At 45.8% G+C, this 23,415-nt stretch overlaps 1 protein-coding gene across 2 annotated transcripts in view; it reads right to left on the bottom strand.

The window, feature by feature from the left end:
• Positions 1 to 23,415, bottom strand: part of PPP1R1A (protein phosphatase 1 regulatory inhibitor subunit 1A) — an 84,180-nt gene that overhangs the window by 18,480 nt on the left and 42,285 nt on the right. For both annotated transcript variants that reach the window (XM_055003125.1, XM_055003126.1), the window contains exons 2-3: positions 17,861 to 17,921; positions 1,180 to 1,217 (exon numbers count right to left, since the gene is read on the bottom strand). In XM_055003125.1, the coding sequence (XP_054859100.1) occupies positions 1,180 to 1,217; positions 17,861 to 17,921 (99 nt within the window). The remainder of the gene's footprint in view (positions 1 to 1,179; positions 1,218 to 17,860; positions 17,922 to 23,415) is intronic.

Below are 23,415 nucleotides of genomic sequence, written 5' to 3' on the forward strand. Positions count from 1 at the left end.
CCCAGCCTTGTAAAAGCAAAGTTGCCAGTTTATAAAATCCAAATGTTATAGTAGTCGGTCAGGGTCTGGAACCCACAGCAAGTAAGGAGTGGAACCCAATGAGTTTTGACATAGCTTAGTGCAAAGGCTCTCTTCGTCTAAAGAGTACATTTTTTGTTGTTAAAGTAAGCAGGGACGCCTTTTTCTGGCGAGGAGCCTGAAAAAAGCCCCACAGCCAGACCGGTGTTTTTTTTTTTCCAGGTCATCCCAGGTGACCAGCCAGCCTCCAAGCTGGAACTCTGTCTGGAGCTGTGACGGCCTGACACAGCGACGGGGAAACTGCATCTAATGAACCTCTCCCTGTGATGCAAGAAGACAGGGTACGGCGTACAATAACTTACAACCAGTGAGTTAGATCCAGCAATCTGTTTGCACAAAGACTACAGACTGGATGGAGTGAAGGACTTTACCCTGTCCTTCATCCCAGCATTCAGAGGGGGACTATGAGAGAGTTCGTAAGACGCAAAGGTCTGTCCATCCTTCCCTTCTACTCAGGGGTCATTTTGCAGAAAAAGAGCTGGAGGAACTCATTAGCATAAGTGATTAGCATATGCCACGCCCCTTGCCATCACCGGAAGGGTGTCATTAGCACGACTGATTTGCATATGCCACACCCCCTGACATTACCTACCCTGGCTGTTTTGGACCCAATCCTGGCCATTCAGGGCTGAAATTGGGCCCAAAATGGCAAAAAGGGGCTGAAAATGGATGAAAAGCAGCCCAAAATGGTCAGGATTGGGCCACTGCTGAGCAGGAGAGTGATCCACCACCCGTCAGAGGCCCGATCCGGGCTGTTTCGGCCCCAATCCAGGATGAAACAGGCCCAAAATGGCCGAGAGGTAGGCGGGGCCACCTGACATGTGACCTCTCTCGGGAACTACTGGAACTGCGTTCCTGTGCATTCCCCCTCGAAATGAGCCCAGCTTCTACTGTCCCGGAGCTATCTCTTTGAAGTGCACATTGTTTTCTCTGGGACTTCCTTCCTTATTGCACCACACCTTCCAAGACTTTATGCACATGGAAAAATTTTTTGGAGAGGGGATATTCAAGCAAATGAAGCGGTACCACCCAGGGAAGAACTTACCAATGGATTGCATGCAATTACCTTGAGTTACACTTAGGAAAAGCAAGGAGACATACCTTCAACAGAGGGTTGGGGAGCCAGTCTTCATCAATTTCTGGATGAGGGAAATACATTTGCGGGGAGATCATGGGAAGAGAGAAAAAGAAGAGTTTAATTAAGAGGAGCGTCAAGGGGTATGGTCATGTCATCTTAGAAGCCCAAAACTGGGATATCTACATTCACACATTACACAAAACCATGGTTAAGGGCAACTGGGTTTAAAAAGCCAACTTCAGATCCATGAAGCTTACCTGTGGGATGTTCTTCCTGACTGCATTTGTGTTGCACCACCATGATGATGCTGTAGTTGTTTGAAATTTACCTTGCAATATTATGTTGACTATGTGAGAAATTTTGACTATATATGAAGATAATATTTTGCATTTAACACGTGCCTTTGACTCCTTGAATTTGTTAACTGGCAATTGCTTCCTACTCGTGTGTTTTCACTTTCTAGCTGTCGATTTTGAGTAGGCACCTCCCTTTGTTGTTGTTTCGTAGAGATTCCCGAAGGCAATTCCCAGGATCCTGGCAGCAGGGAAACATGCCATTGACATGGCAAGCATTGCCTGCCAATGTCTGGCAGATCAATGGAAAGGCTACTTCTGTGGGCTGGCTTCTTTACCACCAGCCAGCCTGAACTCACCTGCAGCTCTTTTTACCTCCTCCCTCTGGAGAGAAGAGCTTGGAACTATACTAGGTCATCAGGGTCCCACACATATGCTGTGTTTGTGTGATAGATGCAAGCCAGTTGGAGCATCAGTCTTACACAAAGGCAGGCTACCATCATAATTTTAATTCACCTGCAAATCCACAGCTGCCCTTAAGCATGCAAATAATGAACTTTCCTCACCATGGTATAACACTAGTTCCCCCAGGTTTGTAGGAAAATCCCCCCTGTCAGTACATAGCCCCATTGTGCAAATGTTTTGATCCACACTGTCGGGGCATATTCAGAATTAAGCCTATAAATAGGTATAAGCTCCCCTCATGAAACAAGAAGTTATTGAGCCAGTAGTTCATACCCCAATCCTACCTTACAAGTCCCATTAACTACATTTTTCCGAAGCCTTCGCCAAAAAAGAATATTCACTTGCTGAGACTGAGGGCGGTGCTTCTTGGAGGCTCCCTGATTAGCCTTGCCCTCAATGAGCAATTCTGATTGGCTAAGTATTGTCATGACATCATTGCATTCTTGACAGGGATCTCCAATTGGCTGGGACTGTTCTTGTCTCTACCTACCAGGATGAAGCTGACCCAATTCCTCCCTCCCCCAAAACAGCACAAACGCACTAGCAGACCGTGAACACAAAGGCAGCAAATAGTCTCCAAATAAAGATGGACATTTTCATTATGGGGAGGACTTGGGGAAATATTTTGCCCCACAGAAGCTCCACTTTCAGCCCAAAACGCCAAGTGAGAAAACGTTCAGCACAGCCCTATATATTTCACACTCTGCAAAGGGTACACAATTTGGATCATCTCTGTCACCCAGGAAACATAACAGGGTGTTGCCATGGGAACTGGGATTCTGCTGGACTACCAGGCTACCTCTTTGATTGCAGTGGGCCGGAAACTGTTCCGGAAGGATTCTACAAATTCTCCTTTATTCTGAATGTGTGTGTGATGTGCCGTCAAGTCGCCTCTGACCTATGGCGACTAAGCTGCTGTAGTCTGGGCAATATTGAATGGATTTCACCAAACCGGGCAGGGAGCGGGTTAGTATCAGCCAAGACTCAAGCAGCTGTAAAACCCATTTAACAGCTTCTAGTAAAGCAGGGTTGAGTCAGGGACAAGGGAGAGATCTCCTGGCAGGGGCGTCATTAACTAGCGTGGACATTCAAATTGCTCTGTTGGCTCAGAGCCCGCTATCCTGTTTCCCCACAGCAGCTGAGTAGATGCCCTAGAAGTCCTTGAAGCAGGGGAACTGAGACCAGTGATTCCTACCTGCCAATGGTATACGGAGGTAGGCTTCCTCTGAACATGGAGTTTCCATTTATCCATCCTGGTTAGTAGCCAGCGGTGGACAACACTGCCACAAACTTCTCTAATCTCTTTTAAAAATTTCCAAGATTTTAACCTCCAATCTTTTAAAACCTTCTAAGGTAGCAGTTATCACTAGAGGCAGGCACAATCCGAAATATGAACCAAAATTTGTCATGAACCAGGGCAGTTCGTGGTTTGCGAACTGGCGGTTTGTCAGAGCCCATTTCTGATGAACCACCATGAACTTTAGGCTGGTTTGTTTGGTTCATTTTTCAGTTCATCACTGCAAACAGCCTGGCGCTGATCAATCAGTTTCCTAGGCAATGTGGGGAGGGGATGGGCTTCCGGCAGACCTTCTGCTGTCCCAGAAGTGATATTTTCACGAACCAAACAAACCGGTTTGCGAACTGGGACAAGTTCGTGAAAGTTCATGGTTCGTGAAACGTGACAAACCAGGAACTGCATGGTTCGATATTTTCCTGTTTCATGCCCACCTCTAGTTATCACTATGTCCTATGGTCATGAGTTCCACAAGTTAGTCAGGCACTGGGGTGAGAAGAGGGCTTTGTTCTGAGTCTACTGCCCATCAATTTCTTTGCATGCCTCCAAGTAGTATAGGAAGTGGAGGAAGTTCTCTTTCCATCAAACCATTTTATAATGTTCTTTACCGCTGTGCATGTCCAACCAGTACAAACAACAACGTGCCTTGGAACTCCTTGCAATTGCACTGTCAAGTACATCTACCAAAGGAAGCAGTAAGGGTCCCGCCATCTCCCAGGGAGGGGAGAATAGCTTCCAGCATAGATAAGATTGCAAGGAGACCTGATAAAGGTGTACGCAAATATTACTGCAAAGCAAAAGGTGAGAGGCTGCTGCTTTAGGAATACAGAAGTTGGACCCTCTTGGACTATCTCAACAGCCTCCATCTCATGGCCACCACCTTTCTTGAGGATCAGATACAGAGGAAAGGGGGCAGGTACTGTAGTTAAAGAGAAGTCTGGACCGTAACCTGGATAGCCCAGGTGAGCCTGACCTCATCAGATCTCAGAAGCTAAGCAGGGTCGGCCTTGGTTAGTAATTGGATGGGAGACCTCCAACGAAGACCAGGGTTGCAGAGGCAGGCAATGGCAAACCACCTCTGTTAGTCTCTTGCTATGAAAACCCCACCAGGGGTCGCCATAAGTCAGCTATGACTTGAGGCACTCTCCACCACCACCAAGAAGGCATTTTACATCAGTCCTGGCCTCGCAACTTGCACAACAGAGGAGAGCAAGTGTGGTATAGCAGCTAAAAAGTTGGCACACTGGATTAAAAAAAAAAGTATTTCAGCCACAGCCACTCTGTCTCAAGCCTAACAGAGAGCTAAACTACAAGAGACGAATGACAGGAGGATGCACTCATGTGAAGGGAGTCTCAATGTTAGCCAGGAAGCTGAGTTTTAAAAGACAGATCGGAAGGCTCTGTTAATTTCCCCTCTCTACAGAGCCAGCAAAGATCACTCCTCAGAGGGTTTAATTTCCTCTTCGCCTCCTAGAAGGGGAGGTGAAACTGACAGAGCCTTTGGGAAGCAAAGAGGAAATTTAGCAAACCCTCTGAGGAGTGATCTTTGCTGGCTCTGTAAAGAGGAGAAATTGACAAAGCCTTCCAATCCGTCTTTTAAAACTCAGCTTCCCGGCTAACATTGCATCTCCCTTCACGTGCACGTCCTTGTAGTTTAGCTCATACTTCATAGGGTTGTTGTAAAGATCAAACAGAAAAGGACCACATATTTTGCCCTGTGTTCCTTGGAGGGAGAGTGGGATAAAAAGGCAAAGAATAGACATTTGAGCAAGCCAAACACCATCGAGAGCTTGCAAGTAAAAAGGATATCATTAAGTCATTTAAAAAAAACAACAACATCAAGGGATCAAGTGATAAAATCTGTCGAATTGAACCAGAATTACCAACTCCACTTGAAAGCAGCCCTTGATCCGCGCTCAGTTTCCATAAATGCTCCTTCAAAAATACTACCCTGCTTAATGTAGTTCATGCCCCATCTGAGATCTGACTTCACATTATGCTAATTGCAGGGGGCTCAGAGCAGTATTCAATATTGATGCATGCTGACGGCAGCTCCGTATAGTGGCATGTTCTCTCCCCCTCCTCCCCAAACAAACACATTTTCTGTTCCGCTGCAGAGGCATTTGGGTCTCTGTGGAAAGGATGGTTTGGAATGCAGAAAAAAAAGGAGCGTGGAACTCTTGGCTCTCAAATTATCTCTGCTCCATTTGAAGATCAAATGCAGGTGCCTGCTGGCAGATGGAAAGGGGGAGGCTTGCTTGTGGGAGTGGGGGGGGGAACCCTCATTTTAACTGCAATCAAAGCATGATACCAGCCCGTGTGTTGTGTGCATGCGAGAGTGAGATTTTTCTCACCCCAGCCTGCGCTGTGCCACTGAAAAAAAAAGGCTTTCGCTTAGGATGTATTAAATAAGCTCTATCAAACTTGCTCTGGCAACTCTCTCAGGATGGAGCAAGTAGTTTGACAGGATGGCAAAGCAGTACGGCTTGCATTCTTCAAAGTGGAGGGGGAGCATTCTAACGGCCTAGTCCAGGACTCAGCAACCTTTTATAATTAAACAACCAAGAACGATGGCAAAATTCAGAGCAAGAGAGCAAGGAGCCAGTATAAGAAAGCTGATTTGCATACATGGAACTATACAGTTTAAGAATACTGATTACCGACATGTTGATTAATAGTCTATAAACTTTCTGCAGCCCAAACGCTGGCTGCTGCCAGTCCTTTACTAGGAAGCGGCACGCATGAGATCTCAGAATAAATAAAAAATATATCCAAGAACATCCTGCAAGATTGTTTTAGTGTCCTGGCATAAAACTGCACATGATTAAAGTGAACAGGGCAACCGTTCACTTTAATCATTTCCTTTCCAGTAAAGAATCTCAGAGAAGCCTTTTAGTCCCATAAAAATCTCTGCCTGCCAATCTCTTCACACACTAGTTATTCTGGCATCTCGTCGACTCCACTATTAACTCAAGGGTTTTATTTTCTTTTTCACTGAACCATATTCGGCTCTGTATTTGGGTCATCAGGGTGAGCCGGGTAACCAGTGGGAGAGCTGGGGGTGGGGACATGGTGGGGGGAGCGCGATGATGTCAATTCTGTGGGGAAACCTGGATTGGACGTCCTGGCCGCCAAGGGCCCCTTCAAGGCAGCAGTGCAGCAGGAATTCTCTCGATAAGGTAAATGGCCAGCCTGCCCCACTCCCAGGCAACTTCCTGCCGCAGCCCAGAGGAAGGGCACATTGAGAAGTTCCTCTCTCTCTCCTGGGAGAAGGGGTCAGAAAGTCAATTCTCAGCTGTTCTCTCAGCTGAGAGGCCACATCGCGACCCTGCCTCCTCTCATCACGGGAATGCGTCTCCGCCGCATCCCAGGGGCTTGCGAGTGAAATGCAAGCCCCTGGGAGGCAACAGTCATATTGCTCATGGCAATATAGTTAATACTCACTTGAGTGGGCCATAATGGAGCCAGTTGACATCACCGAGAGAAGCTTGGTGACACCACGGGGCAGTCCACTTAGCCCCAGTCAAGATCCACGTTAACTGTTCGCGTGGTACCCTTCTGGCCTAATAGAGCCCAGGGAGATTTAATGCCATCTAACAAGTTCTAGAGGATCATCTCTCATGGCCATTAATGCCCGATCCGTCCCCTAAATGAGGATAGAAGCAGATCAAAAAGGGATGAAGACGGATTTCTCACCACAGTTGCTACGCTACCACAAGGGAAGATTGGAGACTCTCTTTTATTTGAAAAAATGCAAGACACAATAGAACATTCCCTGTTGCCCTAATTAGAAAAAAAAAACCTTAACGGGATCCAATTAAGAAAAGAAAATCCTATTTTCTACAGCCCATATCGTCCAATTTATTTAATAGGTGGGCAACGTTCCCAAATTCCGTTTTAAGGGCAAGATTGTCCCGATATAAAAACACTTCTACCCATCAGACTTCCTTATATGGAGGAATTCCCATTAAAAAACTCATCTATTGGTATGTCTATCCTTATCTCCACCTTCTCTAGTTACCCATCCATTTCTCCTTTCAGGAGTATGAATTCGTTCTCTGATGCCAACAGAAGAGAAGGCTTATTGTAAGGAACTAACACAAAGGTTCAGGGCAGTTTACACAGAATCAGGACCTGACATTTTTCACGTGAACAGCTACAGGTACAAGTAAGTGTCGTGCCCATTTAGAAAGTGACAAGGCTGCATAAGCCAGTTTGGTGTAGTGGTTAAAAGCGTGGGACTCTAATCTGGCAAACTGGGTTTGATTCCCCACTCCTCTGCTTGAAGCCCGCTGGGTGACCTGGGGTGAGTCTGACAATTGGCTGGTCTTGTCTCTTGAGCATGGGGTCAGGTCTGTTGGCCTCTTTGATCACTTCCAGTTATATGTATTGCCTGTTTGAAATGCCACTTCTGTACCTTTGAGTACCGGGTATGGCGTTTCCACCTGTAAACTTAAAAGTTGGGAGTCTTATGTTTGTCTGGTTAGACCTGGAAGCCTCCCTTAATCACCTGCTGTGTTGCCTTGGCAACGGCTCCTCCCTGACAACCTCATCAGCCCCTTACCTCCCAAGGGTTTTGGCTCAAGCCCTGGACTTCTGCTCCTTTTGGCCCAGACGAAGCCAGCCAGCTCCCCTTCCCGGGACTCCATGGGGAGGAAAATGCAGTGTAAATATCTAAATAAACAAATAGCTCTAGCCCTGCACAGTTTAGCGGACTCAAACAAGTGAGCCAAGGTATGCTGAAGTGCCCAAAGATGGATTGGGGGTGGGTGGGGGGAATCACAATGCCTTCCCATCCAGACAGCATTTAAAATTATTGACGTTCTTTGTTTTACTCCTAGCCGACCCATTCCAGGTGGTATCTCTAGATCCCTTTGAAGCCAGAATCTACTTTGAAAGGTGGCAAACAAAGCTCAGGCGGGGTTCTCATCATTTCCCCTCTTTCCAAGGAGATTTCCTTGACTGCTGCTTTCTCCTTTCGTGAGAGGAGACGCCGCATACAGCCTTCTGTGTGTAGGGATTTTTAAAAAAAATACTCTCCATTGTGTTTCTGAGAGTTCTGCGACTGCAAAGCAGAGAGAAAGAAGGAGAGAGAACAATTACCAACAAATGAGCTACGCTCACCTGTCGACTCTAGGGAGCTACTTAGCTTTGGGATGAAAAGAGCTTTAATTTATGCGGCTGGAGGAATTTTATTGCTTTCAGCTGTTAATCAGGTGGCACAAAAATGGAAAGGGGGGGAAGGTAGCATCTGTTGATATTAGCACACAAGCATTGAGGGGGATGGAGGATAAGGGCAAGGTGAAAAAAGGATTCTGAACTGGGACACGTATCTCCATTTCCTTCCAGGTCCCCCGTTATCTTCTTCTGCCCTTCACCTCAGAGTCATTTTGATTGACCGATGGATTGGATATTTATCAACTGAAAAGGCACCTGCAGTTAATAAAGCAACATATTGAAAAATATTCAAAGGAACTGAACTAATATTCAGTTCAGGTAGATCCTCACCTTTCTGTCTGTCACGCACATGCACAGGAGGGAATGCCTCTTCTAGGAAAACTGGGAGGAGGGGATAACCGTGTACTCTTTAAAATACCACTTCTCTGTTTTTGCGGCAGCAGTTTCGTTCTAGCATAAGCTTTCCTGAATCACAGCCCAGTTCATGAGATGCATGGCGAAATGGGCTTTTAGTCCTCGAAAACTTGTGCTAAAATAAAACTTGTCTTAAAATTTTTGACTCCTGCTTATTCCTTCTAAGACAGTACCTGCTATGATGTCTACTGCTTCAACCAAAACAGTTCTCCATATCTATTGTTATTGAAATGAAATCCTGCCCTCAAGTCATAGTTGATTTATGGTGACCCCTGCTGGGGTTTTCATGGCAAGAGACTCAGGGCCAAGCTACAAGTGACGAATGACACTTGAACAGCAAGTGTATTCCTCCCTGTTCACTTGCCCTCCATTTGTGCTCCACTCGATCCACTTGCCGTTCAAGTATCATTCATCACTTGTAGCTTGGCCCTAAGAAAGGTGTTTTGCTATTGCCTGCCTCTGCAACCCGGGTCTTCGTTAGGGGTCTCCCATCCAATTACTAACCAAGGCTGACCCTGCTGTCTGACGAGATCAGGCATTCCTGGAATATCCGGGTCAAGCAATCTATTGTTATACGAATATGCAAATCTCTGCAGCTTCAATCGCATACGATAAAATGCATTAGCTTAGGTGGGAGGAATTCTGCATAAGCTTGCACTGCTAATCTATTGCAACTCATGTAATTTAATTAAGGTTCAATCAAGAGCTGCCCCTATCTCAGAGGTGTACATGATGGTAGTGCGAGATAGCGAGTTCCTTCTGTAGCGGCATCTTAGCCTCGGAACTGTCGCTCTAAGGAGAAATACTCGACTTTTCTCTAATAATCGTCTGGAGACTAGTTAAGACGTTTTATTTTGAGCAAGGATTTGCTGCAGACTGGATGTGATGTGTTCAGACAGACGAATGATCCAACTAGTCCAAAATCTTGGATGCAGAGCGGCCAACCAGATTCTCTAAAAGATGCACAGCAGAGGCCAAAACCTCCTCTTGTTGTCTCCACCAGCAACCGGTATACAGCCCCTGGTTAAGGCCATCTTGTCTAGTGATGGACATCTTCAATGAATTTATCCAATCCTCCTCTGAAAGCCAACCCAGATCGAAGCTACAAGTTAATTATGTGAAGAAGTGCTTTATTTTGGCAGTTGTTATGACTCTACCGCTTGTCAAATTCATTAGTTCCAATATTTTGAGAGAGGGAGAAAACATTCTCTCACCACACCATGCATAATTTTGTAAATTTCTAACTCCTCAAGTCATCTTTTTTGTAACCTACAAAGCTCCCATCTCCATAGCCTTTACTCAAAGGGAAGACACACCAACGTTGAGATCGTTTTGGTTACCCCTTTCAGCACCTTTTGTAGCTCTGTGCTATCCTTTTCAAAACGAGCCTTTCCGAAACAGAACTAGAACGTTTGGTGGATTTTCTGCCTGTTGTGCTAACTTGCTGCTTTTCTATAAATGCTAATCTTAATTCTTTCTTCATCTCCATTTTACCCTGGCCTCAATTTTTACTGGAATTCTCTGCAGCACTTTGGAGAGGGGAACATTGACGAGCTGCGTTTCAAGGCGAGTCAGCGGGCTGAAAAAAGACTGGCCCAGGAAAGAAATTGCACCCAATTCCTGCCTAAAACACAGTACATTTCATGTCCAAACAGAAATCTGCGACCAGGAGAATTGGCTAATTCAAATCAATATGCACAACTCAGCACCCTGCCAGTTCCAAAAGAGGGCATGCCCACCAACAAACTCCAAACCTGGCTAAACTATGCCTCTTGCATTCCTGCCCAAAGCCCCCATTTAGCCTCCCCTATCTGGTCCCTTCTTTTCAGCCAATAGTGCAAAATCTCTCAATCTTAGGCCCCATTTGAGATCTTGTCAGAGTCCCATGTTCTCTCTAGCTCTTCATTTCCCAGACAAAACCAGCCCCTGGATGCTCAATAGTCAGCATATTCTTAATTTTGTCCATTTATTGACCGTGACTCTCGGCTCGTCTTCTTAGTGGTCCTAACTCTATCCCTCTATAGCTTCCTACCTTTCTCCCAGTCTTAAGCACTGCAGAGCCTCATCTCTTGTTCAACCCTTTTAACCACAATTCCCTTATCTCCTCTGCTTGTTTCGTCTTCCCTCTTCCAAGTTTCTCTTTCTTGGTAAATATACCCCCCCTTCCTTCAGTTCCCCTGCCTAATACAGCTTCCCACTCACAGCCTGAGAGTGGGAAGTCCTCCTGAGACCACTTCCCACTCTCAACCTGTCCTGTTCTGAAGAACTGACTGACAGTGGCCCCTTCCCTCTCAGAAGTTAGGCTGTAATCCAGCTTTGTTGCTTGAACAAGTGGAATGCTTATGGACATTCCATGCCATGCCATTTGCTTACAGCCAGGTGCTTCACCGCTGCAAGGACAATGCAATATAGATGAAAATATGCTAATCTTGGCAATCAAGGGAATATGTTTTTCCAGCCCAATCTTATGCTGAGAAGACAGTTCTAACAAAACAACCTCTGGGACATCAAAATTACATTTCCCGTCAGAAACAAGCATTCACAAAGGTGTTTTCTGAACAGTGCTGTGAGTTTCCCACTTTGGGGTTCCAGGATTTTGGAAACGAGCCACACAAACATGCAGTGTCATATGCAGCATTTTTCTGTACTATGGAGGGACTCATTTATATTTGATGATCCAGGAAATGTTGCTTTTAAGCCTGTTGTGCTCAGCGGAATGTCACTATTTATCAGCATGCTAGAGGCAGCTGGAATCCTAAATGAGACCCATATGGATTGGGCCATGAAACCTTCAAAGATTCGCTGTCCTTGGGCAAAGGGGATCCTGGCCCTTTCCAAGGGCCAGCCCAGATCCACACTAGAGGTGGGCATGAACTGAAACACGAACCAAAGTTCATCACAAACTGGACCATTTTTTTGGTTTGTGAACTGGCGGTTTGTCAGAAGGCATTTCTGATGAACCGCAACAAGCCACGATGATTTTTAGGGCAGTTCGTTTGGTTCATTTTTCATGTTGTCACTGCAGACAGCCTGGCGCCAATCAATCAGTTTCCTAGGCAATGGGGGAGGGGCTTTCTGCAGACCTTCTGCTGCCCTGGAAGTGACGTATTCACTAATTGAATGAACTGGCTCACAAACCAGGCAATTTCATGCCGGTTCGTGGTTCATGAAATGCTATGAACCACGAACCGCAATGAATCGCCATTTTTCTGGTTTGTGCCCATCTCTAATCCACACGCATTGCAGCCTGGAATAGAAGATAAAACATTGGACTTGAGTTGGGGAGATCTGGATTCAAATCCTTGCTCAAACTGAGAAATTTATCGGGCAGTCCTGGGCAGTCCATGTCTCATAACCACATGCAGTCATATTTGGGCTACAATGTGCAATTCTGGTTGCCCCACGTCCTAAAAGAGGCCACCCAGTTGGAAACAGGATAACCAAATTGATCCCTGTCCTATGAGAAAAGGGTGGAGCATTTGGGACTAAGATGTCCTGAGCAAACACGATAGAGGTTCATAAAATTATGGAAGAGAGAGATTTCTCTTCCATTACACTACAGTTGGGCATATCCCAAGGAAATCCGTCAACAGGAACCTCAGAAATGACAAAAGGAAATACAGTTTCATGAAAACTGCGATGGAACCCACAGCCAAGATATAATCTTGGTGATAAAGTGTTCTCACAAGTCATGGCAAAAGTTTTGAAGCTTGCTGTTCAAAATTCCATACGTTTCTTCTAGACATGTGGACCAATTCCCAGTTCCTTTTAAACTGCTGCTTTCTGAGGCCTCTTTTGACATCAGGGCCTTGATGTCCTGACACCAGCAGGTCTGAACTTCTGGGTCGGCCCCTGGCTCTGTGTATTTGCTAAATCAACAATCCGTCACAACAGCTTCCTAGAAATCCAGACAGGCAAAGAAGCAGAGACGCACAGAGGGCAGAGGCATGGTCAATGATCCAACCTGCGAAAAGAGCTGACACGTGCAACGTGATCATCAACTCTTGCACAGGCCATCTGCTCCTGAGGAAGACTGACAAGAACAGAACATGAAGAAGGCTGCGAGGATGAGAAAAAACTCTCTGGTTCTTTTATCCACCCACAAGAAAACTGGACAGTTTCCAATCAGTATTTGGTTCAGTCAAAAACCTCCCAGTTTTATTTTGGGGATGATCAGCCTCGAGGGATCTCTGTGCTTCACGTTTCATTGTGTACTCTCTCACATTTTCTGACATACATTTAACTAAAATGGTGAAGGCCTCCGTTTGCAGGAAAAGACATCTATGGGATATGTTCTTTCCGTTGGAAGGGGGATGCCAAAAGTGAAAAACAAATTTACTGAAGGGTCCTCTGTCCTGTCAAAGAACTGGAAGTACTGGGACTAGAGGATATTATTATTGAGAATACCAAGGATTTATTAAGCAGCCAAAGCACTCACCATCTGTCTGCAGTCCTCACAACAACCCTGCAAGGTAGGTCAACAACACTGGTTTCACATTGAAGACAGAAACTTAAGAGAAAGCAGCTAGCCTACCACCACAGTGACTTCATAGCCAAAATGAGACTCCCATGGGAGGATTCCCCAATTCATAGCGCTTGCTCTCTCAGCCCTTATATTATAGTCGGGAGCAACAATGGACCCAAAGAAGTTAGACCACAGCCACGGTGCATAATTTCCAGTTGTGATTTTAAGGCTGAAAAAGCAACGTTTTAATGAAACAGAAATTATGATTTTTGAACCATTTTTCCCTTACTGCTATTGCTGCTTTAGAGTCCCCCCTCTGCTTTTCTTGCAGACGATGTACCAATATGATATACCCAATTGGCTCTATGGTGACTTCAATCTGGGCCAATTAGCAGGGGTCATCCTAGCCAATGGGAAACAGGTTTAGCTGCTCCAATCCCCACAGCTCCATCTCCTTAAAAGGGAGGGGAGAGAAGAAGAGCAGGATCCTGCTTCTGCTTCCCCATGCCCCATTTGGGGCTCAGCCTGGCCCATCTTGCATGGGACAGAAACCACTCCTTGCTTGGGTCCAGTGGGTGGGGGGCGTGTGGGAGATGGAGAGGGAGTGAATCCAGGGCCCCATCCCGGACGTTTCCCTAAGGCCCCAGAATCACTGAGGGCCAAGCTACAAGCGACGAATGACACTTGAACGGCAAGTGTATTTCTCCCTGTTCACTTGCCCTCCGCTTGCGCTCCGCTCAATCCACTTGCCGTCCAAGTGTCACTCGTCACTTGTAGCTTGGCCCTAAGTCCACCCCTGCCAATTCGGGCAATTGGACTGGTCCCATGGGTGACCCTACCCAATCAGGGATCATCCAGTAAGGAGACCTCCCCACAATGCAACATAACCAATCAGAATTAGGGCAGGAAGGCAACTGAAAATAAGGGCAAGAGAGGATAGATACAGGAATGGACAAATGAACAGGGTGGGAAGGTTGGTAAAAAATAGTCAAAATGGTGTTGGTGCTGCTGAAACCTCCTGCTGTGAATAATTTCAGTGCAGCCCAAAACTCTTACAAAACCTTCACCAGCCATCCTTTGGTCAACCTCTCAGTTCCACTCATGTTGCATAGAGAAAGATTCGTGTGTGTCAACATGGGAGCACGTGGCTACAGAGCCCTAGGAAAACATAATCGAAAAGAGTCCAGTAGCACCTTTAAGACTAACCAACTTTACTGTAGCATAAGCTTTCGAGAATCACAGCTCTCTTTGTCAGATGCATCTGCTGCCAGAGAGAGATGCATCTGACGAAGAGAACTGTGATTCTCGAAAGCTTATGCTACAATAAAGTTGGTTAGCCTTAAAGGTGCTACTGGATTCTTTTTGATTTTGCTATTACAGACTAACACGGCTAACTCCTCTGGATCTAGGAAAACATAGCTGCTGAGGAGTAAAGCTTTCATCATTAACATCCGTGCTGTTGCCTGCTTTTATACTCTTGGGCTGAAAATACACAAAAGCAATCAGTTTCATGATACTCTAATACCTATATAAGTTTTTTTCTTTTTTAAATGCAAAGCAGAATTGGAGGGGATGTGTGAGACTGGGAAGTTTGATGGGGGGGAGAAATCCTGTTCAATATCTCCTCTTCCCTTGCTGCATTCCTGCCTACAGGGGACCAGAGAAGGAATCTTTCTCCCTGCTAGAGGGGAGGGTTTGGGAAGGATTTAGAGCAGACAAAAGGCAGAAAGTGGGGAAAAACCCTCCTCTTCACTGCAGCATTCAAGGCTGCTCTAATTTCTAAAAAATAAACTGTGTGTGAGTGGAGGGGGGCGGATTTGCAAAAGTGCCAGCAAATGAGGGGGAGAGAATTCCTCCTAAGCTGTTTTTGTTGTTAGCATCTCCACCTCGGTTGCACATCTACCAGCCATCTTGCCCCAAAGGTTGGAGGGTGTGACTCAGAAATAGAAATGGGCACGAACAGAAAAAAACCGCGAACATGATGTCCGTTGTTTGTTGCCATCCACGAACAGGGACTCACGAACAACCACGAACATGGCCCTGTTCACGAACATGTTCGTGGTTGGATGTTCGTGGGGGCCAGCAGGCTCTCCTCCAGCCATCATCCAAGTTTGGTCAAGATCCCTACTGTACCACTCCCAGAAACCTGACGTAAGCAGGCAGCAGGAAAGGTACCAATAATAAATACTAGCTTGGCCCAGAGCCTGGCAGCAGCCCTGGAACCTGAAGGGGTAGATCCCTATCCCACCACACACAAAGAAAATTCAAGCTCCAGTGCACTCTCTCTATCAAAATGCCAACAGCAGCTGTCTCTCTCCCTCTCCACTGTCTGCAAAGCCAGAGCTGGGAGCCCCCTCCCCCCTGGTCTTTGCTCCCTTGTAACCAATTTGGAGCTCCGCACTTGAAAGGAAGACCTGCCTATCAAGCTAAATTGGGCTTAGATTGGGGTTTCCACGGCAACAGAGGAATTCAGACAGAGTTCAGTCAGTCCCTGCCTAAGTTGCCAAGGGAATGGATTGCAGGTGCCAGACTGTCTGGCTTGACAAACAGCAATGAGCAGCAACGAAGGAGGCTTGCAACGATCACCTGATCGTTTAGAATGGGGCCTCACGAACAGCTTGTTCGCGAACAGCAGATTGGGCTGTTTGTGGCTTTTTTTTTGTTTGTTTGTATTGCGGTTCATGCCCATCTCTACTCAGGAATCACACTGCCCCCTCTCCAGGGTTCTCAACACATTTTTGAATTCTACTCTGCAGTCTTACACCCTGCAACGTTTCTCATAGGTATAGTAATTAAATCAACAAGCAACTCTTGATATGATCGTGAGCTTCTCCCTGGAGAGTTGACGGTGTAACATAGTGCGGACGTCAAACGGCTTCTTCTAAGACATCCACACGTGCCTGCTTGTGATAATTGCCGCACAAGTAAATTGGAGATGGGAGGCAATAATCGGCCATAGCAGCTCAACACCGTTTAACTTTCAGCATATAGTTATGGTCCATGTAATTCCTTATTTTGTAAAGTGCTAAATAACCTTTTGCTTCCAAGTCACCTGATTGTGACTATACACCTTCACATGTGTTACAATCCTTACCAGTGATTGGAAGTATTGCTATTTAATGTGACATCACCATGACATCACTGGACCCTTCCACATGACATCTTCAGGCTCAAGCTTCTTCATAAAAGATCTCTATCTATGACATATACCCACGCCTATGCAATTAAAATGGATTTCACAGCCAAATCTTGAGTTCTCCTCCCCCAACTCAGGGCCAAGCTACACATGACGAATGACACTTGAACGGCAAGTGGATTGAGTGGAGGGCAAGTGAACAGGGAGAAATACACTTGCTGTTCAAGTGTCATTCGTCATGTGTAGCTTGGCCCTCAGATTGCTGTTCAGATTGAAAACGTGAGCTATGGGAGGTCCACCCCCGAGATCTGTGAATGCTGCAAACACTGGGTTTGGTTTTTTTTAAAAAAAAATCCCATAGATACACACTTTTTTAGCCTCATGTTTCAGGGAGCCTCCCCCCTCCCCCAACTGAGGGCCAAGCTACACATGACGAATGACACTTGAAGGGCAAGTGGATTGAGTGGAGGGCAAGTGAACAGGGAGAAATACACTTGCCGTTCAAGTGTCATTCGTCACGTGTAGCTTGGCCCTCATCCCTGTGTTGCTATAAGTTAACAACTTCTTCAAAACTAGTTCTGTGCATGCTGTAAAACATATACTTATTTCCCCCCCTAGCATGCAAGGGGATAACTCTGAAGGCGTTTCTATTGCCTCTCCCTGTCTTTTTTGATGGAAGAGGGAGGGATGTTCTATTTTTACTCCTGGGTTCTCGCTCCTCCAAGTTCTGCCAACATTCACTGGAAACTGGCACAAAACTCTGGGAGTAAACATCGAACTAATCCCAACCAGGAGAGACCTGGGAGAATCTGCTTGCCCCTTCCCCAGACTAAACAAGAGAGCCCAATTTGCATGTCAGTTGCATCCTGTAGGACACACATTACACCTATCTTGCAGCAGTTTCACTGACTCCCAGTAGAATTCCGGATCCGGTTCAAGGTGTTGCATTTTGACCTATAAAGCCCTAAATGGACTGGGGCCAGCATATCTAAGGGGCCGTCTTTCCCTGTATGTGCCCCAGAGAGCACTTCGTTCAACCGGAAAACATCTACTGGTGGTCCCTGGCCCTACGGAGGCTCGGCTGGCCTCTACCAGGGCCAGGGCCTTTTCGGTCCTGGCCCCAACCCGGTGGAACTCTCTGTCTGAGGACACTCGGGCCCGCCAGGATTTTGTATCATTTAGGCGGACCTGTAAGACAGAGACGTTCAGCCAGGCATATGGTGGAGGCTAATTTTAGCCCATCATTGCCGAGCCTTCCACCAGTCTCCCTCTAGAAGGGGTATGGAGAGTCCACTCCCACTGGTTGCCCCGAAAGGGGCACAGTATTTTATCTGTTGCTGTTTTTATGATCGATTTGAAATTGTATTTTAATCAATGTTGTACCTTGCCCTGAGCCCGCTTGTGGGGAGGGTGGGTTAAAAATAAAATAAATAAATAATAAATAAATGTGTGGTCTCACCTGGCGAGGACTGGTCACTGCTCAATACCAAGGTGGCTGGGGTCGGGCGACGTCTTCGGATCTAGGGGGGAAAGAGGAGGGGGGGAGAAATTAGGGACTCGTTATAAAGTCTGTCCAGAGACTTGCACACGACGGGTGCAAGAGGCAGACCAGAACTGCACAAGTACACAAGCGCTCAGCGGCACGCAAACGGCTCAGGATGCAATTTCCTCCACAGATCAATTCTGCCAGTTTGCCAAGGATCCAGCTGGCGCCACTGGCACTCCCACAGATAACCACCTACAGGAATCCCTAGATGCTGATGCAACTTGGAAGAAATTCAAACAGAGCTCTGGGTCTCCAAATGGGGAGAAAAGTGGGGTATAAATGAATGATTTTGTTTTCCTCAAAGAGTGAAGTTTCATGCAAAGAATTTACAATTCCTCCCACCCCATACACTCCTGGTTACCAATCTGGAGATCTTTTTTTGGAATATTTGCTAAAGCGGACAAATGGTTGGGTTTTTTTCTAGGCAAGGAAAATAACCCTGTTTTAAATAGTCACATGACATCTACGTCCTCCACATTTTTCTGGGTTTTTGCTTAATTTTCCATTTGAGACTTCAGCTGGACAGCTCCTATCCTACTGATTCTCTTGCTTTCAATCACAAACCTGCTGTTTGATTCCAGACTTTATTCTAGCGATGATTTCCATCTAGAGGTCTAAGTTTAGAAAGCATCTTTCACTATGAGCCAAACTACAAGAAACGAATGACACTTGAACAGCAAGTGTATTCCTCCCTGTCCACTTGCCCTCCACTTGCTCTCCACTCTATCCACTTGCCGTTCAAGTGTCATTCCTCACTTGTAGCTTGGCCCACATAAGCCCACCAGCAACAGGAGGCTTCTTCAATCCACCACAGTCAAGAGTGATGCAAAGAAAGGTATTTGGCATTTGCAGTCACAGTTCTGGGACACAGTTTGTCCAGACCTCTCTTCGCCCTCACAGCCAAACTATTTTAAAGACCCCGATCAGGATTGGCGCAGAGCCCCCCCACCCCAACGTGCCGAAACAGTGACAGGTGGGATGTGCAAGCCTCCCATGGCTGTTTTTTTTTCCTTATAGAAATTTTATTTAAAAAGAAAAGATATGAAAATAGAAAGTGCATAAGAAAAGATTATGTATAAGAACCCTCTGAGGTAGGCAGAGAGAGAGAGAGAGAGAGAGAGAGAGAGAATGAATGAATGAATGAATGAATGAATGAATGAATGAATGAATGAATGAATGAATGAATGAATGGTCCCACATCTCCTAGTGAGTATGGGGAGCAGAGATTTAAAACTGGGTCTCCCAACACTCCAATCGCCACACCACACTGATTCCCTCATCAGAGTTTATAACCCAAAAAACAGCAATTGCCTTTCTGTGGATTAAACAGTCACAAATTGCTCAATAACTCTCACCCGACCGTAGCAAAAGGTGAAAACGAATCAGTCTTAAATCTGATACAACTGTGGTTTAATCCATTACACACACCAACCCCGAGGGCATACTTCCACAGCACACTTAATTGGGTTAATTAGAAATTGTACTCGGGTGAGAATTCATGTAGAAATAGGCCCGGCATTAATAGCTGGCATGGCCAGATCATAACACATCCCAAGGTTGCCAGGAGTCATCAAAGGCCCCACAGGCAAAAATCCTCTCTGCCTCTTGCTGAAACTACCCAGACCCAACCACAACTAAAAGCACGTTACATTACTTTCCTGTTTCCATAGGCCCCCAAAGGGACCAGGGCCCCTAGAATTCCCCTAGAATTGATGGTTCTGGCTAAGTATACAGTCCAGTTTAGAGGGAGGATAACAGATTGTAAGAAATCAGCAGAGATTATTTAGAGATTGCGCATTGGAAGTAACGAGAATAGACACACACGCCAGTGTAGCTCTGTAAGAATACTTTACTAAAGGGATAAAAATAGGGTTACTTTGGAGGAAAATAATACATTGCTAATATATATAATAAATTGCTAAAATAATAAATTGCTTGAGAGCCAGTTTGGTGTAGTGGTTAAGAGCGCGGGACTCTAATCTGGTGAGCCAAGTTTAATCCCCCACTCCTCCCCTTGAAGCCAGCTGGGTGACCTTGGGACAGTCATGGCTTCTAGGAGCTCTCACAGCCCCACCCACCTCACAGGGTGATTGTCATGAGGATAATAATAACACACTTTGTAAACCACTCTGAGTGAGCATTAAGTTGTCCTGAAAGGTGGTATATAAATTGAATGTTGTTGTTGTTGTTGTTGTTGTTATTCAGCCCGACCTAACTCACCAGGTTGTTGTGAGGATAAAACTGAGGAAAGGTGAACGATGTAAGCCACTTTCATTGGGGTGAAAGGTGGAGTATACAATTTTTTAAAAGGTGTCTCTCTGGCAAGAGGTTCCCTGAAGACAGGGAATGGCTACTCAGCTAGCTTAAACCCTACAGCACAGATCTATCCCGAAATATCTAGACCCATGCTTGCCTGTGGGATGTCCCTTGAGCACCAAGCATGGTGAACTGCATTGCACCCGGCGGTACTCCCTCAAACACCACACAGGTCTCAAACTTGGGATGGCAAGTGCAGGCCCACTTCTCTTTCCTCCAGTGTCTAACACTGCAGCCTAGAGCGGGCCGATGTCTGCGGAAAGCAGCAAACAGCTGCCGTCTGCGGCGTGAAAAGCAAAGGCCGAGGAAAATGGCAGCCAACACACCCCGCTGCTTATCACTAAATGAATCGCTCGCAGCAGCTTTCCCATGAAAGGAGCTTCTGTCACTGCCGGGAGGTGCGAATTACACAATACCCTTTCAGGCACAGCCCACGCTGCTCACATAGATGTGCCAGGGGCTTAACTACTGAGCCAGACAGCCCCTCTCAAATTAGTCTCTGCTGTTTGATATTTTTTCAGTGCTGCTGGTTCTGCCTCAATAGACAGAGCCAGACTGGTAGAAAGGCAAGCTCTGGAAGGATCTCTGGGCCACTAAATTAGCAACTCCTCTTTATACTGCTGCTACCCGTGGCTACCTTTCTAGAAAAAGAGGTTCTATTTGAACTACGCCAACAGCTCAAAGCACTCTGCAGTGCGGTACAGTGCTCAAAGTATCAGATCAGGACCGAGAAGGCTCAAGCTTAAATCTGTGCTCACCATAAAACTCACTTGGGCTAGTTACTCTCCATCAGCCTAACCTACCTCATAAGGTTGTTGTGAAGATAAAATGGATGGGCAAATCATCAACACCCTCCTGACCTCCTTAGAGAAAAGGCAGGCAGGAAAAAAAGATCAAAGATCTTCCGCAGAACCGTAAACAATAGATAAAACTTAAAGTGCACCGTGCAAAGGCAATTAATTCAAGAAACTGAATAACATGTATTTATACTACTAAAGTGCACGGTGCATGAAATGTATCAGGTAGTAATTCAATGCGCAATTCACATCCAACTATAATTATGCAATACAATTAAACCTGATCAAATTACACGAGGAGTATACTTCTACTACTCAAAAGAAAGTGAGGCTGGAGAGTCCACAAAGGTTCCTCAATTCCAATATTCCTTTCACAGATAGTCCTTTGGAGCAGAGCAGTGGCTATTAGCCACAGGAGATAGATGGTATTCTCTTTGTGGGGAGGTGGTGCTCTGTTGTCTTGGTGCTGGAAGGAAGGCAGTGGGAGGGCTTCTGGTGTCCTGGCCTCACTGACAGTCCTTTAGATGGCACTGGATTTCTAGCCACTGTGTGTGACAGAATGTTGGACTGGATGGGCCACTGGCCTGATCCAACATGGCTTTGCTTATGTTCTTATGTTCTTATGTTCTTTTTGCTTCTCAACTTGGAGATGTAACGTTGCAACTCCCAGACGGGAGGCAGCAGAAGGACCGTCCACCCGAAGAGGAGGAGGGGTCTGCAGCTGCTGAGAAACGCTTGACGGGGGGCTAGCTGCTCTCCTGTTTCGGCAAGAGAGTTCAGGAACAGAAAGAATCTCCGTCTCCAGTTGGTCAGTTGGCAACTTTCTGCAATGAGTGGCCACAATAGGCTTCCCAGATACAAGCAATCTATGCTCACCATAAAACTCACTGGGTGATTAAGCAACAAGAGAAACTGAGACGGGAGTTCCACACAACACCTAAAGTCTGCCCCCTTCGGTAAAGGTCAAGGTAGTCCCCTGTGCCAACACCGAGTCATTACTGACCTATGGCGGGATGTCGCATCACAACGTTTTCTTGGCAGACCTTTTTACGGGGTGGTTTGCCATTGCCTTTGGTACGATCATACAACGTGTCTACTCAGAAGCAGGTCTCCTTCTGCAAAGATCCTGCTTCACCTTGTTATGTTTCCCTTTGTTTCTCTGTACTCTCATGACACTGCTGAAAAAAAAATATGTTTAATTAACAGCTCTTGTTCCAGGGACAGACTTTAAATACTGATTTTTTAAAAAACTTGGCAGCAAGCCAAAGTCAGTGGTCATAATGTTGTTTATGATCACAGTAGCACAATTATGAAATATCAATCATAAAAAAGATTAGTGGTTTGGGCTAACCAGACTGCGCAAAACAATATTTAAGCCTCTCCCCCGTCCCTTGGGGAACAACAGTTGATAATTTATGATTGATTTGTGAACAGCCAAGAAAACACACGGCTGCAAGAAAAAAAACAGAAAGTTATAAAATAAGCTGGAAGGAGGTGGAAGAGAGGAAATGTTTATAGGCACTGCAGTTGTTGAAAGACTTGGTGCTGTGGCTGTCCGTGCAGACTTGCAACTGCATTTTAAGTTGGGGTGGCTCAATGGGAGAACATCGGCTTTGCATGCGGAAGTTCTCAAGGTCAGTCCCCTGTCTAGGACAGCCACATTAAGCTCATTTGAGTGCATTGGTTCGGGCTTCCAAAGATCTCACAGGCCCAGTTTTGGCTTGTCAAAAGTGGAGTGGAATGTGCAGCTCACTTGATTAATTGCACCTGTGAACTGTTGCGCAGACGGCACAAGGAAGTCTTTGCTCCGCACGTCCTCCTTCCCTATTCTCAAGCTCAGTAACGCTGATATCAAAGTGTGCCCTGATTGGCAGACACAACTAGGAAAAATGGCACCTCACTGTATTCTGTATCACACTACACACTCTTGTAGATTCTCTGATTCTCTGACGGGATATCTAGATCCTTATTGGCCCGTTTCAAAATATATCTTTTTCAAAGAGTCACAGGCAAACCATGATTATTCAACAGAAGTACAGAAGCGGTAGAAAGCAGTAATTAATTCATTATGCGATGGCCGAATCCACGACTTTTCACAGTCACTTGAGAGGATTTTACAACACAGCTCCACGTTCTCCTTGATACCTCTGGGAAAGAGTGCTTTTGGACTGTTTACAATTCTTGTTATTTATGTACTCTGAATGAGACTGAATATACTTTGAGGATTATCATTGTTATATGCTGCTACTAATGCACTTTATATACCTTATGTGCGATATATTTACCTTTTGAAATTTAGCACTTTAGCGCTAGCACTTTGATATCCTTCGGAAGCACTCTAAGAATTAACTCTCT

The sequence above is a fragment of the Eublepharis macularius genome, chromosome 19 (genome assembly GCF_028583425.1).
Source record: "Eublepharis macularius isolate TG4126 chromosome 19, MPM_Emac_v1.0, whole genome shotgun sequence".
NCBI lineage: Eukaryota > Metazoa > Chordata > Lepidosauria > Squamata > Eublepharidae > Eublepharis > Eublepharis macularius.